This window comes from Leucopleurus acutus, assembly GCF_964270905.1.
Source record: "Leucopleurus acutus genome assembly, chromosome: 5".
In the NCBI taxonomy this organism is placed as follows: domain Eukaryota; kingdom Metazoa; phylum Chordata; class Mammalia; order Artiodactyla; family Delphinidae; genus Leucopleurus; species Leucopleurus acutus.
The window spans coordinates 82451201-82468981 of record NC_139147.1 but is presented as its reverse complement, the minus strand read 5'-3'; the positions used below and the strand labels follow the sequence as shown (position 1 = coordinate 82468981).

Genomic DNA, 17781 nt, shown 5'->3' with positions numbered 1-17781 from the left:
TAAGTGAAGTGGCCACCAGCTGGATGGCCCTTGAAGCCACATGAGAGTCTCAGCTCCATTCTACAGATGAGAAAGCTGAGGCTCACACTGGAAAATTTCACCAAGGTGACACACGAGAAGTAGCAAAGCACAAAACTCAGAACGGATTTCAGAGCCAGGGATGCCACCTCCACAAATTCCGTATCAGGTTTCTTGACAAGTCTAAAACTAAGGCCAAAGGGGCTCGACAGTCTCAAAGCAAAATGTGGTGATTGCCTGCCCTCAGTCGACACTCTAAAGGGCCAAGGCAGTTTACTGAGCATCCGAGCCCCTATTCAAACCAGGGCTGGTAAACACCAGCAATGCAGTCTCCTCCAGCCACTAACCTGGTTGATCATCCCCAAGAGTTCTTTGCCATTCGAGTCACAGCACCACTGAATAAGTGACAGCAGCCTCACATCCAGGTCATGCCTTCTGGATTGGATTGAAGAGCCCTCTTGCCTCATCTAAGGGCAGATGAGAAACCGACTCCAGGGCTGGGCAGTGCTGGGCCCGGTCCCTGTCCCCTCGTGGCACTTAGCACACGTTCTACTCTGCAGTGACGTCGGGTCCCACTTCAGAGCAGTTCCTTAGCAGAGACTTCTCTGGAAATACATCCAGGCTCAGTCAGCGGCCGTGGTTCTGCTGACATGGCCACAGGAGCTCACTGAGGGGGTGGGGGGCTCCCAGGATGGAGGAGCAGCAGCTCTGAGCACCCGCTTCCAGCCCTGGTGCTGAGCTCCAGCTGCTCTTGCGGGTCACGTGCCCACCCCTGGGCTGTGACAGGTGGTAAGAGGAAAGATCTGGAGGAGGGGGGCTCCAGGCACCCATCAGCTACCATTTGGGGAGGGCAGGTGCCTGGTCTGAGCCGGCTCCTCCCATGCTGCACCCGGGGGAGGGGAAGGTGGTCCTCTGAAAGGAAGTCAGGGCCTTAAGAAGGGAGGGATTCTGATTTGCCAAAACGCAGCAGTGTCCATCACAGCCTGTTTCTTCTTTGTACCTGGCAAACGGTTAAGTATTTGAAAGGACCATCTGAAAATAGTCAGCTCCCAGCTCAGCTGAGTGCCCCACCTCCTGCCATGGGGGGCGAGGAGGGGGATGGAGTCTCACCCAGTTCCCCATAGGAAGCAGAATGCGCTGTTGGAAAAGCCCTGGACTGCCAGTCAGGGGCCCCAGGTTCTAGGCACAGGCCCCACAGGCCCACGTGTGAGCTGAGGAAGGCTAGTACTCCTCTGAAAAAGAGAGACGCATCTGCTCCATCTACAGCGAAGGTCCAAGTGACGTGGGGGAGACGCTTTGTAAAGGTAACACGGTACCAACCAGAGCCTACCACGGTGAGAGCGGGAGGGCAGTTGTTTGTGGAAGAAGAAAGCCAACCGGGGCCTCATCAATGATGAATGCATCAGTGAATAAATAATTCAGAGCTTTGGGGATCCTTTTAGCAGCAGTATGTTTCCGCTCAGCTCTGCCTGCTGAAAATGTTTTTTCCAAAGGTGCATCTCCAGAATCAGATGCATGTGATGTGTCCAGAGCTGCAGGAAAGACCTAGTGTGTCGTCCTCCGGCAGCCCAGGGCGGACCTCAGGCCCCTGCAGAGTCTGAGGGGGTTCTGAGCACCTCTGAGCTCCAGGGGGTGGCCCTGACTCATCAGAGGGTTCATCCGGTGGCCCCTCCTCTCAGAGCATCCATGGCCATCTTTCTGCCACCAGCCTCCTCCACACCCCAATACTCTATGAAGCCTTCCCCACCTCCCCAGGAAAGGGGCAGTTTGACTCACCTTGTTTCCACGCTTGGGTGTTTTCCTGTCTGCCTCCATCACTCGTGAGGGACGTGACTGTGTCCAGTCCACTCCTGTGTCTTTCACAGCGCAGTGCTGAAAAGCAGGCTAGCTGCCACCATCTTTTAAGTCTCTTTTTAAAGTAAACTTTTTATGGACAGAAATGTTCACAAACCACATTGCAAAGCCAGATTAATTCATGAAGTGAACACACCTGTATAACCAGCACCCAGATCACACAAATGGAAATGGCCAGCACCTCAGACGTCCCCTGAATTCTGTTCATCACCCCGCAAGCCAGCCACCATCCTGCCTTCTAACACCATACATGGTTTTGCCTGTTCCGAACTTCATAAAGTGCATTATTTACTCTTTTGGAAGTGGCTTCTTTTACTCCAGTTATGCTTGTGAGATTGCTCCATGGTATTCCTTCTCATTGCTGAACAGTATTCCATTGTATGAATATACCATAACCGATCCATTCTATCGTTAATGGATGTTTGCGTTGTTTCCAGTACTGGCTCATTACCATTCTTCTTCCTGTCTTTTGGGTGAACATATGTATGCATTCCTGTTGGGTATAAACTTAGGAATGATTTTTCAGAGTCAGAGGGTAGGTATAATTAACAGATTTTTGAACATATGCCTGCCTGTGTGAATGAATGCATGTCTACAGCTTCGGGGGCGATGGGGCAGGTCAGACATGCACACCACCCCCTGCACAGTCCCTTCCCCACAGCTCTCAGTGCACAGGCCCTGGCTTCTGCCTCCTGCCCCAGCCAGGGATTAGTTGGCTCAGGAGCCTGTCAGGATCTGCTGTTAAGCTGCTGGTGGGGATGGGCCTCGGCTTCACACAGGGACACTTCTCAATAACCGAGGGAAGCCAGTAGCCCGTTCCTATCTGACATCGGTTCCCTCAGAACTCTGCGCTACATGCATCGCAGAGGTCAGAATTTGGTGCCAATGGCCTTGGAGGGCCAGGTCAGGTCCCAGCCCCTGGCAAAGTGGGGGACCTCATGGTTTGCCCAACCCGGCCTCTTCTCTCTCTAGAAGAATGAGTTGGCCCATCATCCTTCAATACTCCCACAATCCACCTCCACCTCCACCTGAGATGGTGACTCCCAGTCAACTTCCTCCCTTCATCCTCCCCACTTCTGACCTCTCCATAACCCATTATTCCCTTTCCGAGTGGCTGTATCAGGCATAACATGGGGCCCAAGGGATTTCCCGATTCAGGAAACACATTGCAGCTCCAGGAATTCACTGCCTCTCTGTGACTCTTGGATAGGTTGGGGTAAGGATAAATCTTCTGGGAAGAACTGACCTGTTTTGGAACCCCAGTCATCAGAAAAGACCCCAGTGAATTCTAGTTGGACCCACTGGTCTTGTGCTGACCTCCCAGTGACCTGTACAGAGATGCCCACTCTAGGCCCCATTCACCCAGGGCCTTGGGTTCCTCAGGAATCCCAAATCCCTGGCGTCCTCCCCATATTCAGTGCAGCTTCTAAATCATGCTAGTTACCTCTCAACATTCTAGATTCCCAGGAAAAACCAGCTCTGTGGATCCCTATGCACATCCCAGCCAGGCCTCAGGGAGCCCACCCTCTGGACACAGGGCAGAACCACCCCCCCACCCCGGGCCTTCCCAAGGGCTCCCGGCCTGACTGCATGGCCTCTGAGAGCATTGTTGTGGATACGCTGGGATGGCTCTTCCAGGTCCTCTGCTGATACACGGGTGTACCTACATCTGCTTGATGAAGTTTGGCATCACAGTTCACACAGGAAGATTCTAAACATGGGGGCAGAAACAGTCTAGTACATGAGGCCCTCATGCCCTGGAGTAGGCTGGGAGGCAAGCCTAAGGTGGGTGAGGATCGGTGCTACCACGGGAAGCAGTTGGTATCAAAGGCCCCACTTCAGTGAGGCTGGGAGCAGGAGGCCACCGAGGTGGCTGACACCTAAAGTGCTAAGATCTGAGGCCAGTTCTCAAGAGAGTTCTTACATCCAGGGCTGCTCCTGCGCCAGAGGCATCATCCGGGTCTCAAGCCAGACCCAGGACGAGGTCAAGCCAGGCTGGGCAGAATCCAGAGCACTTGACAGCAAGGGCAGCAGCAGGTGATGCCCGGAAGGCTGGGCTGTGGCTCCTGGATGACCCCACCTAGAGCCATGGCTGGGGAGTGAGGACCGCAATGGATGGCCTTGGGGCCCCAGGTCTGGGGAGGAGAGAGAGGCAGGGAAGGGAGAGAGGCAGGGGAGGGCAGGTGTGACTGCAGGGGCTCAACAAGTGAGGGGGGGGAACACCGGCTGGACTTGGCATCAACAGAATTTTGGAGCTCTGGCCCCGCTACTTACCTGCCAATTAGGAGTGACTCACCTGCCTTTACTGTTGACTTAGCTCTTGGATGCTTCAGCCATAAACTCATGAAATTATCCTGTCCTGCCTGTCATGCAGAATTGCCGGGCTTGGCAGGTAAGGTGACATCTGGGGAAATGCCTGCTAAGTCCCCCTTCAGATGCAGTGGGGCTTCGAGGACCCACAATGCTGCACTTTCTGTCGTCACCTTACAGTGACGCTCCAGATCTCCTTCTTGGGATAAATCCTCTGGGACTGTACACTAGGTGACAGGCTAGTTGTCAAAGAGAACTAAGATGTCCCACCAGAGCCCAAGCTTTCTGGTCTCCCATCTCCAAATTCACAAACACGGTTTCAGACTGGGGACTGAGAAGGACAATGAGAAACAAATCCTCTCTTTTCTCCAACTCACTGGCCCAAGACCCTTCCAGCCATGGTTGGAGGCCTGGACTGGGGTCAGTCCTTGGGGAGGCCGGGTGGTTCCAGGACACACAGTCTGCAGCCCGGCCTTTAGTAGCCCCTCCCCCAAGTGGATGAGTGAGTGCAGCGCTGCCCAGACTCTAAGGCTCCCCACTTCCTCCCACAAACCTGCAGTGCCAGTCTCCACCCGAACTCACTATCTTCAAAACAGCTTACAGGGTTTGTTTCTGATTATAAAAGTAACACCAATTCATTTAGAAAACTAGGAAAATTCCAAAGAGCAGACAGAAAAACGCTGCTAATATCTAGGCATATCTACCCTTACCTGCCCGGTTTCTGAGGAATTCCCGCTGGCTTCCAATTGCTCCTCCTGACCCTGCTGCAGCGAGCCTGAGTCCCGAGGTCCTGTCTCACCCCTTCATTCAGCACAGAACTGGAGTGGGACACCAAGGGCTAAAGGCATTACCAATTCCCAGCGATAGAAATGTAGTAAGGATGAGATACTAAATTAAAGTTTATTGCAGAATAAAAGTGTGTGCAGTCAGCATCTGTAACAGGCTACAGTGAGATGCTTTCTACAACTTGGCAATACAATCATGTAGAGAGTTAAATTAGTAAAATGCACACTTTGTTAATGAGATCAGTTGTCTGCAGAAGTCACTTTAAAAGACAAGTTATCTTTTGTGAAGGCAGAAAGAGTTAGCCTAGACTCATGATTAAACATAGAAGAAGCGATGGCCAAATCAAAGCACTGAGATACCTGCAGAAAGATGCTGAGCGCGTGCGGGCGCGTGTACGTGTTGTGGGGAGGTCCACGTGGAGCACAGAACGGGGAGGGAGGGAGAAGCCTGGTGGTGTCTGGGTGGGGGAGGCGTCTTCTTGGTCACGGACAGGAAGGGGGCACCCTCTGCTCTCCTCCCCACTCACTATCGGCCTCCTGGCTCAGCCTCCATGGCCCTGAGGGTGGGAAGGGCTACAGGAGGATGCAACGCAGGACAAGGGCCAAGAGTATGAGCTCCACGGCCAAGGTGACAGTTCAAACATGACTCCCACTTACTTACAAGCTGTGCCGCTCTGAACAAAAATGTTTTCTTTCTTGAGCCCTTTTCCTGATTTGTGAATGAGGATACTGAAGTCTCCTTCAGAGGGCTGCTGTGAGGGATACTCAGAGAAAGCAGGAAGGCAGCTGTTGAGCTATCATTATTCATATAAACAATGATATTATTTCTATTACTGATAAGCAAATTTGTTTAGCACTCCCCATGAGGTTATTCAATAAAAGCCAACCCCAAAGCTGTTCTTTTCTTGGTGTGAATATAAAAATTAAGCTCCTGGACCTGCCACGCTGAGGCTTGGACCCTCAGCCTTGGGGACCTAGTGACTGCACCCCCGAGGCTCAGCAGGGCAGCAGCCTCCCTGGATCCAACGTGCAGTCAGAACTGTCTTACATGGAATGTATGAACCGAACACATAGCTTGTAGTGTTGTGTGAAATAAATACCGTTTGTGGGGGAATGCAATTTTTATTTGTATAAACCTAATGCAGCCAACAAAAAAGTTCTTATTATAAAGCGTTCTGGGAATTATCACCAGTGGTGACCGTGAATGTACAGTATGCATAATAATAATCACCTGCACTAAGGATTTGTAAAAGTTAAATGGAATAATGATGTAAACACTGATTTCCTAGCACAGAGTAAGCACTGGATATAAATGTTTCACATTTTGCAAATGGGGGTTTTTGTTTTTGTTTCGTTAGGCTCACGTTGTGTTATTATTTAAATCAGACAGAAACTCTCTAAAGTGGGGTGGAGAGGGAGGATATTCCAAAATTCAAAATATCGTATTTGTGCTGGTAAAAAAGAAAAAAATCACATTTATTTTACAAGGTAGTATCTTCCTAAAGTATTATACAGAGAGGAAAGTTGAGCTGTTTGTAGGAAAACAGAATATAATTTTAGGACATTACACACGGATCAACATTGTGCTTAAAACTTTAAAACAGACAGGTTTTTAAAAAATCACACAGTGAGTATTACAGGGTACGAACAGCCTTAAAAGTACACATGAACACGATGATATGGAAGCTCAGCATTAAAACTGCTACTGATGATTTGCTTTCAGACTTGTTCAGACTATTAAGAGAGCACTGCTTCAGCCTTAACAGAAAGAACTCAAAGCACGAACAGAAACACAACCCTTTCCCAATACAGTCAACTCTCAATTATCCGTGACAACGAAAGGGAGCAGTGACATAAGAAATTTTTTAAAGATAAATAATTCCAAACTTAGTTTTGAGAAGTGCCCCTGTACTTATGTTTGGATGTGAGAAGCACTGACATCCCTGGAATTGACAGCGCTGATAAAGTGCGGAAACGCCCAACGGGAAGAGACACAATCGCACACAACAGAAAAGCCCAAAATACAACTGGCCTCCTTAATGTGCTCACACCTCCTCTGGAGAGGGGAGCGGGAAAGAAAACCACGGAAACTTTGTTTTCCTCATGTAAAAATCCAAAACATATCAACAAAATTTTGCAAACAAGATGGAATAATCAAGTGTTGACTGTATAAATATTATTTTAACTTGTGCTTTTTTTTTCTTGCCTAGAAGTATTTATACCACCAAAAGTATCTGGATATTTTGACAGCTTTCCAAATTATCTGGTTGCATCCTATTGCCCAAGAAGAGAAATTTGCTTTAAAAGGAGTTTATGATCGCCCCAAAAGAACTTTGATGTTTCAAATAGGCCAGGAAGTAGAGATTAAGAAATAAAACCACCACTCAGATAAAATCAAATCCTAGATCAAATCCAAAAAGTACCTCAGGAAAACAACTTCATGGTTTTGTTCTGGTTTTGGTGATTTTATTTTCTGTTTCATTTTGTACTGTATTACCTTGAACTACAGGTCTTCCCCTTCCAGGAAAGCATCTGTTTTTCTTCAGGGTTTTCCTTAAATTTGCATTTCAGATCCTGAAAATACCTAGATTTGATTGTAAAGCTTCAGTTGTTAATGTACCAAACAGTTATAACGACAAAAGCATTTTAATTGCTTTGTCATTTCTCAGAAAAGTCATGAACACGTGTGAAACTTGAAAATTCTAGAAGAAATCTTGGTTAGATAAGAAAGCTAAATTCCACACAGCACTTATTTTGTATGTTCTACCTAACAGCTTTTACGCCAACTTTCAGAAAGTGGGAATGGTGCCAGTTTTTGATAAAAGCCCAAGAAAGCAGTTTTTCCACCCACACAGCCCAACTCTGCCCCAAGTGAGCAAAGGTCCAAATGGTAAAGCTTTCATATCTCTCAATGTACAAGTATTAATCAAAAACCTATTTAACATGACTGTGTTCTATGTCTATAGTACACACTGCAGTCTAAACATTTTCTAAAAGTGCCTATAAATATGCTTATACAAATGAGCAATACAGTATCAGGATTACAGAGCAACTCTTTCATATAATACAGAACAGAATAGGCCTAGAATTTAAGTTGAAACTACGTATTTTTATATCCTTATCAGTTGTTTTTGGAATGCAAGCATTAGAGAAACAATTCTCGTTCAATCATATATGATTTTCAGATAATTATGAACAGTGCTAGGACAAAAAAAAGAATTCTCGTTTGTGCTTATTTAGAAAAGGCTATTTTGAGATCCAGGAGCATCTGATATTTAGAATCCTGTGGAACATCTCCAGTTCTATAAAATAGATAGAAGTGAATCTTAGTTTTTAATTATAAAGAGTTTGTGCAAACATTTAAAGTGATTATCAACTAGTCTTAAATCCAAAAATTCCATTAAAATCATGGCTAATCTGAATGGCAGTTCAGGAGTTTGAACAGGAACATAGGCAAAAGTCATAGATATTACCATATAAAGTGCCCAACCCTGACACAGCCAGCCTCAGAAACGTGGCCCTGTGCCCATGGATTCCCATGGCGCTGGAGACCTGGTGGTTGACTCCAATTAGATTAACGGATGGAGGAGAGAACTGATAGGAATGGTGCAGAGAAAGAGTGCCTCGTGTTCCTGCCCGGGGTTGCAACAAGCTCACCCAGAATTAGGTGAAGACAGGACCCTGGCGCGAGTCGCCCTGGCTGCAGCTGGCCACTCAATCCTGGGCGGTGCTGAGAGCCCAGGGCAGGGCTCATCAGCTGTCTGTCCCTAAGCCCCTCTCCGTACACCCTCCTCCGCCACCCTCTCCTGGGCCCCGCTGTACCTGGAGCTCTGCTCACCACCTTCTTGGTTTGACTTGTTAAGTCTTTACATTTCAATAAGTGGGAACTTTATGCTGGCTGCATTCTCATCTAGCACAGAAAGTGTTAACAAACACTGCTTTCAAAGGAATATGCACACTCTGCTTTCTAAACCCTATGGCTGCTTGGGGCACCTAAATCTAACAAACTCTTCTAGCCAGTCACGTGACTACACATACAACTAGGAAAGCAGGTTCTGCCTGGAGTGACTTTTGAAAGATGCCAAGTGGAGGCTTCAGGGAAGGACACAACAGGCCTCTTCTTATTTCTTAAAATACAAACTAATGTGACACAGAAGCTATGTCATGAGATGATGCCATGAGCGCACACTCATGGATAGTCAGGGTGTAGGAAGTATTTCTCCAGCTCCAACTTTGACAGTTCTGGTTTCATGTGGGCCATATTTTAAATTTCCTAGATTCTTAACTATGCCTCACAGACGGTATATTTGGAGAAACAGCAGGTAACCGACTCACACGAGAACACCAGTTACTAAGGGAGATTAGGAGCAGAATTCTGAAGAGAGCTAAATAAGAAAGAATCACTTACTACTTTATGTGTGCAGGAAAAGAGAATATTTACAACAGCCCATGAATATTACTGTTGTAAAGTGAATGAATATTACACAAAATATTTTCTCCTGACTTAGCGAACTATTTCAACTGTTTTTGCATTGGCATAAAAAATCCATGCATCATACTGAATTCTAATCCAGTTCTCACCTAAGCCATCCTAATGCTTCATACAACCAAATGAAGCAGAATTAATCAAACCTATTAGATTCATTCCTAATCCCTAAAGGACTGCTGTCTTTAGCACTTCCATGCTAACTAAAACTATGACTGACTTTTTTTCTTAAGACATCAGATGTGGCTGCCTCCTAAATATAATACCTATATAACTCCTAAAAGTTTCCCCCAGACTTGAAGAACAATTTTAAAAAGCAGGGATGTGTTGGGGAACCCACCCAAGAGGCCAGTTCAAATGGTACAACATCCCCAGCTAGCCCAGGCCAAGTACATCTCTCCTTCCCCCGGGTTCCCAGGGCACTCTGGGTCCCATCACCTGCATGTGTTACCTCGCCTACTGGACTGTGGTCCCTTCCTGCCGGGAGTCAGGCCTTATTCACTCTGTATCCCTGAAGAGCGTAGGCACTCAGCTAAAGCTGGACTGAGCCTGAAACAGAGGTGGAATCTCTTCTGAAGTGAGGTCTAGCTCAGCCCCAGATAACGGAGGGATGTGCAGACACTGGCCATAACTAGGGACTGAGCTGGCCTCCAGTAACCTCCCAGAAGTAAGCCAGGACAGCACTGGCCCAGCCCCAGTGCAGGCGGTGGGGAGACGGGGAAAGGGACAGAATGGCATTAACCAGTGCACACCTTGAGGGGTCATGTGAGCCACTTTCCACACGGGACTAGCAGGGTAGGGGTGCTCATCAGCACACCAAAAGGAACGCCAAAGAGTTGTTCTGCGAAGAACTGGCTCTTTATAAAATAGTGTCTCCTTCACTCCGGGCAGCTCCTCAACCTGATCCGTGATGCTCTGTGATCATCACTTCATCACATCATTGCTTTCAAAGTTCCCAGTGAAATTAAGGCTGGGTCACAATTCATGACACCAGATGCTACATAAAAAGGAAGTCAAGATACAAAAGAAAACCATTTATAAGAAAAAAATGTCTTAATTATAAGACTAATTTAAAAGTGAAGCTAAATCAGCAGACCACTGAACTGGTATGGTTGTTAGAGAGGGGTAGAAAACATCGACTGCATTGGAAAAAGGATCCATTAGACAAAAGTACAAAAGCTCAGCATGGATCAGAGGACGTGGCTTCCTGCCTGGACGCTCACACGGTGGTTTCTATTGTTTCGATCACTTCCAGATCAGACTGCGAAGGGGAGAGAAGGGTGCACTCGTCTGGTTCCCAGCTGCTCTCTGGACTGTAATCTTCCTCTGAACTCAGTTCTGCTCCTTCTTCTGTGTCCTCATCGCACGACTCCACATAGTGAGCCCCGACTGCATTGATCCCAGAGTCCTCAGAACTTGAGGGAGAAGAGCAGTGATCTATTTTTGGCGTATTGCTCTCTTTTGATATTAAGGCATCGTGTGCAGAGACCTCCTCGGGGCTAATTTTGTGGGAATGTGGCGCCGGCTGCTTCTGCACATAACACATCTTCCCATTAATACATTTAACCTGATAGTTGTCAATAAAGAGGTCTGAGATCATACAGTACCTTGGTGAATCAGGGGGGAGGGGAGGCTGGAAGACAGATGCGAATTTCAAAAAGTGTTCAGTGAGGGACACTGAGATCTGAATGGTGTTTGTGGGTTCCCAAGGCCTTGCGGGAATCTCAGTGCTTGGAAGCTGTTCCACAGGGGTCATCGGCTGATACACGTATTTGCCTGTGGGGAACACAAAAAGGCAGCTGAAATCTAAGAGTATTACACACACTACATTAAGGTAGCCATAATGGTTTCTCTCTGAGGACTCAGAATGTTTTTAAAAATATTTCAATAACATCTCAGAAGAAACTAATAATAGAATCGTTCAAAACTGTTATAATCAATTAAAAATACAACACGGTACCATAACATCATGGTGTTTTCATCTAAGAAACTCAACACACTTTACAAATCTTAATTTATATTTGAGTCTCTTTAATGCCTCTGGAATAGGTGGGTGGATACTATCATCCTTATTTTTCAGACAACTTGAAATGATTTACCCAACATACTAAAATAATGTCCACATTATAGTATGGTAAAAACATACTGTAAAATAGTATAATATACCATAAAATTATAATTCCATTTTTATCTTTAATAATTATATGCTAATATAGACATTTAAAATTTATCATCAGGATTATGATAAGACTTTCACTCTTCAGGTTTCTATGTTTTAATCAGAATTCACATACACACACACACACATTTAATAGGTAATGGCCTATAGCATTGTCCTGGTCACCCTCAGTGGCCAGGGTCAGGTGCAGGGTGTGAAATGATCTCTTTCAAGACCCAAAGCTCATCAGTGGCCAAAGCAGGAGATGTTCTCCCTGACACCAATTCCACAAGCACAACCTTAGCCAAGCACAGGCACAGGCAGATGCAGGGGGATGACCTGCCAGATGTTTCTAGAAAACCAAGAAGCTTATCTCCAAACCTTCCCTCTGCCTAAGTGTTTCTCACAGAGTTTATGTGGAAGTGAAACCTAACTGGATCTGCTCCTCCCGCATGTCTTTGCTCATTCTCTTTTTCTTCACTCAACAGTTAACAAAGCCTCCCATGTACCAAGTGCTAAGAAGACAGATGGAGATGACAATTGCCCAGTCTGTAAGCCTGAAATGATTTAAAAATAGAAATCTGGAAAAAAAAACAAAAACCAACAACCACCACAAGTCCCAGAGACAGAAGCCACAAATGGAGGCACCATCTTGGGTTTATTCCTAACGCAGCTGATTTATCAATCAGTCCATACAGTATCTTCTGCACATATTTATGACACTGTTTTTTAACCTCAATGCTATTGCCATTTCAGATCAGATAATCCTTTGTTGAGGGGCTGTCCTATGCACTGCAGGATGTTTAGCAGCATCCTTGGCCTCTACCCACTAGATGCCAGTAGCACCTCCTCCCCAGGCTGACAATCAAAACATCTCCAGGGCTTCCCTGGTGGCGCAGTGGTTGAGAGTCTGCCTGCCGATGCAGGGGACACGGGTTCGTGCCCCGGTCTGGGAAGATCCCACATGCCGCAGAGTGGCTGGGCCCGTGAGCCATGGCCGCTGAGCCTGCACGTCTGGAGCCTGTGCTCCGCAACGGGAGAGGCCACAACAGTGAGAGGCCCGTGTACTGAAAAAAAAAACCCAAAAAAACCCAAAAACCAAAACAAAACATCTCCAGATGTTGTCACATATACCTGGAGGCAAAATCGCCCTCGCTGAGAACCACTGATTTATGACCTCCTCATGAGCATCTCTTTGCAGGCAAATCACCCACTGTGCTCTGCTCCCATCTGTTTTAGTTCTCAGTCAGATCGAAAATTCTAGGATAGGGATCACATTTGTAAGGAAAACTACCTTATATTTTTTAAATAAGTTCATTAAGCATGGAAGAATAGCAATTTTAGATCAGAAATGTGAACAGCAAACTGTGCCACAGATAGTGCAACATCTGATCTGTTAAGATCAATCAAGCCTGCCTGTATTTTTTACCTCTGTTTCTTGACTCCTGTACAAAAAAGTAGGCTTAGATGCCACACTTTCTTTGTAACTAAATTACTCTAAAAATACACTCAGCTTCATTCTGGAGTGAGGGAATTCCCCTGGCAGTCCAGCGTTAGAATTCCGCACTCTCATTGCCAAGGGCCCGGGTTCAATCCCTGGTCTGGGAACTAAGATCCCACATGCCACACGGCACGGCTAAAAAAAAAAATCATTCTGGAGTAAAACTGTTAAGCCTTTGGGGTCCCAGGTCTGCTTCCAAGCCTGGACATATTTCACACAAACCTTACGGTCTAACAAAAATACAAGCAAGAACTGTCATGCCTGCCTGGGAAATTGTTTAAAATATATTGGGCTGGCCAAAAAGTTCATTCAGTTTTAAGTAAAAATAAAAGACATTTTTCATTTTCACAAAGAACTTCATTGAACAACATATTCACTAACCGATCTGACTTTCTGGCCAACCCAATACCAGGTATCTTCAATTCTGTTATCTGTAAAGGAAGGGATTACTCCTTGTCAGGCAAAGTTCAAGTCAGGCAAGTTCTAACAGCTTGGTAGGAACTCTGAATCCAAGCAGAGGGGCAAAAAAGGCAGACTTTCAAGCCTCCCCTCTGGTCTGTCAGCCCCAGGATTAGAGAAAGATGAGTGTGGGCAGAGGACAGAAAAGGGACTGGGAGAATTTAGGGGACTCTACTCCCTTCTGTCCACAGAGTGGTGAACAAAACATCTGGAATGGAGGTTTGGTCTTCTCTTGGGTGGTAGACTGGTGGTTACTGGGTTCAGGAGGCTATGGATGGCAGGCACTCATGAAATGCTTGTCGCAGATGCTGATTAAGCTCATTCTGGCCCAAGTAACCTATGGTTTAGTTACCCACTGGTCACCGCATAAGAGGTTCCTGAGACCCAGAGGGCTCAGCGCTTTATCTAGTCCAAAGGTGGAGAGGATCCTGCAGCCTGACTTTGGGCCTTCTCTGACCAGCCTCTCCTACTCTCACCTAACCCCCCTTGCTGCACCCACCCCCTTACCCGCCTTTGTGCTTCTTCAAAATTTGCTTTTTCTCTTCTTCGCAGTTGTTCTACCTCTTACTTTCCTCTCCCCTCCAAAGCACCATTTTTATTTCTTGAAGTGTGGTAAAAGTAAGAGAAATGCAGCTTGCAGAGAAAGGTATGTTGCATTCCAGATTACATTTTCTTCTACCAGTTACACCTATTAAACATGCTATTCAGAGCTGGAGTGACAGCCTGTTATCTGGTGATACTGAGATACAGATGCAAAGAGGAAGGCAGGGAAGAGAAAAGTAATAAAGATGGCCAGATGAGAAACACAGCTGAGTAAACATCTTTTAAATATCAATGATTATATAATACTATATTGTTTGATTTGCTCATAAACATATAAATTATAAAACAAACATATCAAGGATTTAGTTTTGTAAAGAGTCCAGAGGGGGGACTTCCCTGGGGGTGCAGTGGTTAAGAATCCGCCTGCCAATGCAGGGGACATGGGTTCGAGCCCTGGTCCGGGAAGATCCCACATGCCACGGAGCAACTAAGCCCATGCACCACAACTACTGAGCCCACGCTCTAGAGCCTGCGCTCTAGAGCCTGCAAACCACAACTACTGAGCCCACGTGCCACAACTACTGAAGCCTGCGCGCCTAGAGCCCGTGCTCTGCAACAAGAGAAGTCACCGCAATGAAAAGCTGGCACACCGCAACAAAGAGTAGCCCCCGCCCGTTGCAACTAGAGAAAGCCTGCACGCAGCAACAAAGACCCAACGCAGCCAAAAATAAATAAATAAATTTAAAATAAATAAATAAATTAAAAATGTGGTGTTTGTCTAGGTTTCCCCACTGTAAAGTTAGTATTTTTCTCTCTATAATATTAAGTATCTTGTGAAGAGATATTTTGAGAGTATGCAAATACCCTGTTTCTCATCATACCACCATCTACTAGTTTTAGCATGCACAGGTGGATGTGGTCTGCAACAATCACTACTGTGGTATTTGCCAAATAGTGATTTTCTATTTACATCATTCCTTCTATATTTATTAATTAGAATTCTATCTAAGCAGGAGCTGCTCCTTCTCCCTCATTTATTTATGTATTCAATTATTTACTGATAGAAGCATGGACTCATATTTATTTTATTCTAGGGATTGTAATCCTTTACTACCATTATTTATTTTGTTGCTCAAATTGTCCCAGACTTAGCTCTTGGGAGCTCCTTTAAGTTACCCCTGTGTCATTTCAACATGCCCCATATTTTTGTGACGACTTCCTCACGTTCTGGCGTCATAAGAAGTTACTGGCTTATCCTGTACTTCCCCTGCCCCAGTCCAGGAATCAGCCATTTCTCCAAGGAGCCCTAGCTCCTTTCTTACGAACTTACACATTCTTAAGCTTATTCTCAAAATACTCCTGTGAAGCAGAATCTTAGTTTGCTAATGACTCATTCCGCCACTCAAAAATTCATCCATACGAAAGTGAAGACTACACCTCATTACACTACTTAACACCCATTTTAAAAATTAAAAATAAACTTCGTAAACACATTAATTTATATGGAATCTTTTTCAAGGGAGCTCAAATCACATTCTCAATAATGAAACTGACTAATCACAATAGGTTTCTGTGATCACTAAGTGAAAAATAAATTTCATATATTCATGTTTCTTTTCAGGAAAGCTGGTTCAACACTACAGGTATTTCTCAACTAAAGGCCAATCAAAACTACTAAATAAGTAACTTAAACTATTCTTTTAAAGTCTTGGTTCATAATTTTTCTGATTGTTCTTCCCCAATGGTGTTTAGCAACAATATGTAGTACATACTGTTTTTCTGTTTTTGTTTTTGTTTTTTAACATCTTTATTGGAGTATAATTGCTTTACAATGGTGTGTTAGTTTCTGCTGTATAACAAAGTGAATCAGCTATACTGTATACATATATCCCCATATCCCCTCCCTCTTGCATCTCCCTCCCACCCTCCCTATCCCACCCCTCTAGGTGTTCACAAAGCACCGAGCTGATCTCCCTGTGCTATGCGGCTGCTTCCCACTAGCTATCTATTTTACATTTGGTAGTGTATATATGTCCATGCCACTCTCTCACTTTGTCCCAGCTTACCCTTCCCCCTCCCCGTGTCCTCAAGTCCATTCTCTACTAGGTCTGTGCAGACCTACATACTGTTTTCACCATGCCTCAATGAGACACTAAAACAGATTTTTGTTTTCATCCTGGTGGAAAGAAGGGAGGGATAGAGGGAGAGAGGGGAGAGTTAATTACTTTCTCAAGCTCATGTAGTAAGGCAGAGGTCAGTTCTAGAGCCCAAGCCCTGTGACATCCTATGTTCTTTCTTCATGAGACTACTCATTACTTAATTAATAAGATTTATCTAATGCTCTTATTAGTTTACACTGTCATTCTCTGCCATTAACTTCAGCTAATATTCCAATCGGTAGCACAGTTGTACATATATAGTAGATACATTCCCTAGTAGGAGTTTCTTTCTTTTGGTTGTAGAGCACAGAGAGAAGGCAGGTGGGGACAAACGTAGAAAATGATTTATGTGGCCCCTTAAGCTATTGCATGCACTTTGTTAAACTAGTTTTTAGGATCAGTTGTGCATTTTGATTTTTAAAAAATATCCTCTGGAGGGGAATGAGCTTTTTGCTTTTACAGATAGTTTTATGACTGTTAAATGTGTGTCCGCTTGACACATGAACTACACTGCTCTCAGGGAATGCAAAGTTATTTTAAAATTAGCCTAAGCAAAATATAATTAAAAAGGTAAATCTACTGAAAAAAACTGCGTGGCCTAAGGGAAACTACATGCACAGTTCAGTTCTCTGATTTTATATACTGAATCACAAGTATGCTTATTTTAGTCCCAAGGGCATTCATTATATTGAAAATAATATTAAATATTCTTATTCAGCTATTTCTGCAATGTACATTATTTACTTAGTTGAGTAGCATATCACAAACTAAAAGCAAAAGAACCTAACATTTATTATAACCAATATTTTTTGTGGCCTTACCCTCTACCACCCTACTCCACTGGCAGTAATATACCAATATTTTTGTACTTCAATCTATGAGAACAATAAAGTTCATACATTGCTCAATATATTGAAGTCCCCAATCAGAAATTTATGCAAGATGCTAATTTCTTCATTTTTCAAATCGTGTAACCTTTAGTGAGGAGGAACATATTAATGTAAAGCAAAACCCCAGTGAGACAGAGCACCAGAGCATGGTTTATTTACTCAGTTAACAAATATTTATTGACTATTTACCATGTTTATACTACTAAATCAGATGCTGTGGGGAAATAAAAAGTACAATGTGTAGTCATGCTTCAAGGGGCTTCCAGTCAAACTGCAGGGAGAAGATACAAAATAAAAATAAAACACCAGTTGGGCAAAACTGTAAATGTACAAGGGCATTCACCAAGCAGCGGAATAGGATTCCAGGCTTCACTGAAGGACTGTACCTGGCTGTTAAAAGACACACACCTGTGGAGTAGCAATCGGAACTGCTCCAGGCCAGTTCCAGAGCCAGAATGTGTCAGCAGGCATGTGGGGTTCACAGAGTCGACCAAGACAGCAAAGGAGGATAAAGTTTGTGAGGAAGACAGAGGCTGGACGGGGCTTAGAATGCAAGGCCAAAGTGTTCGTGTTTTGCTAACAATGGGGACCAGTGCAGATTACTGAGGAGGCAAGTAA

At 45.0% G+C, this 17781-nt stretch overlaps 1 protein-coding gene across 1 annotated transcript in view; it reads right to left on the bottom strand.

The window, feature by feature from the left end:
- Window positions 1–10672: 10672 nt before the first annotated feature.
- Window positions 10673–17781, bottom strand: part of LOC309962595 (UPF0524 protein C3orf70 homolog) — a gene marked incomplete at its 3' end in the record, with an annotated part of 98843 nt that continues 91734 nt past the window's right edge. The window contains exon 2 of the mRNA XM_082840468.1: window positions 10673–11229. Coding sequence (XP_082696594.1) covers window positions 10673–11229 — 557 coding nt within the window. The remainder of the gene's footprint in view (window positions 11230–17781) is intronic.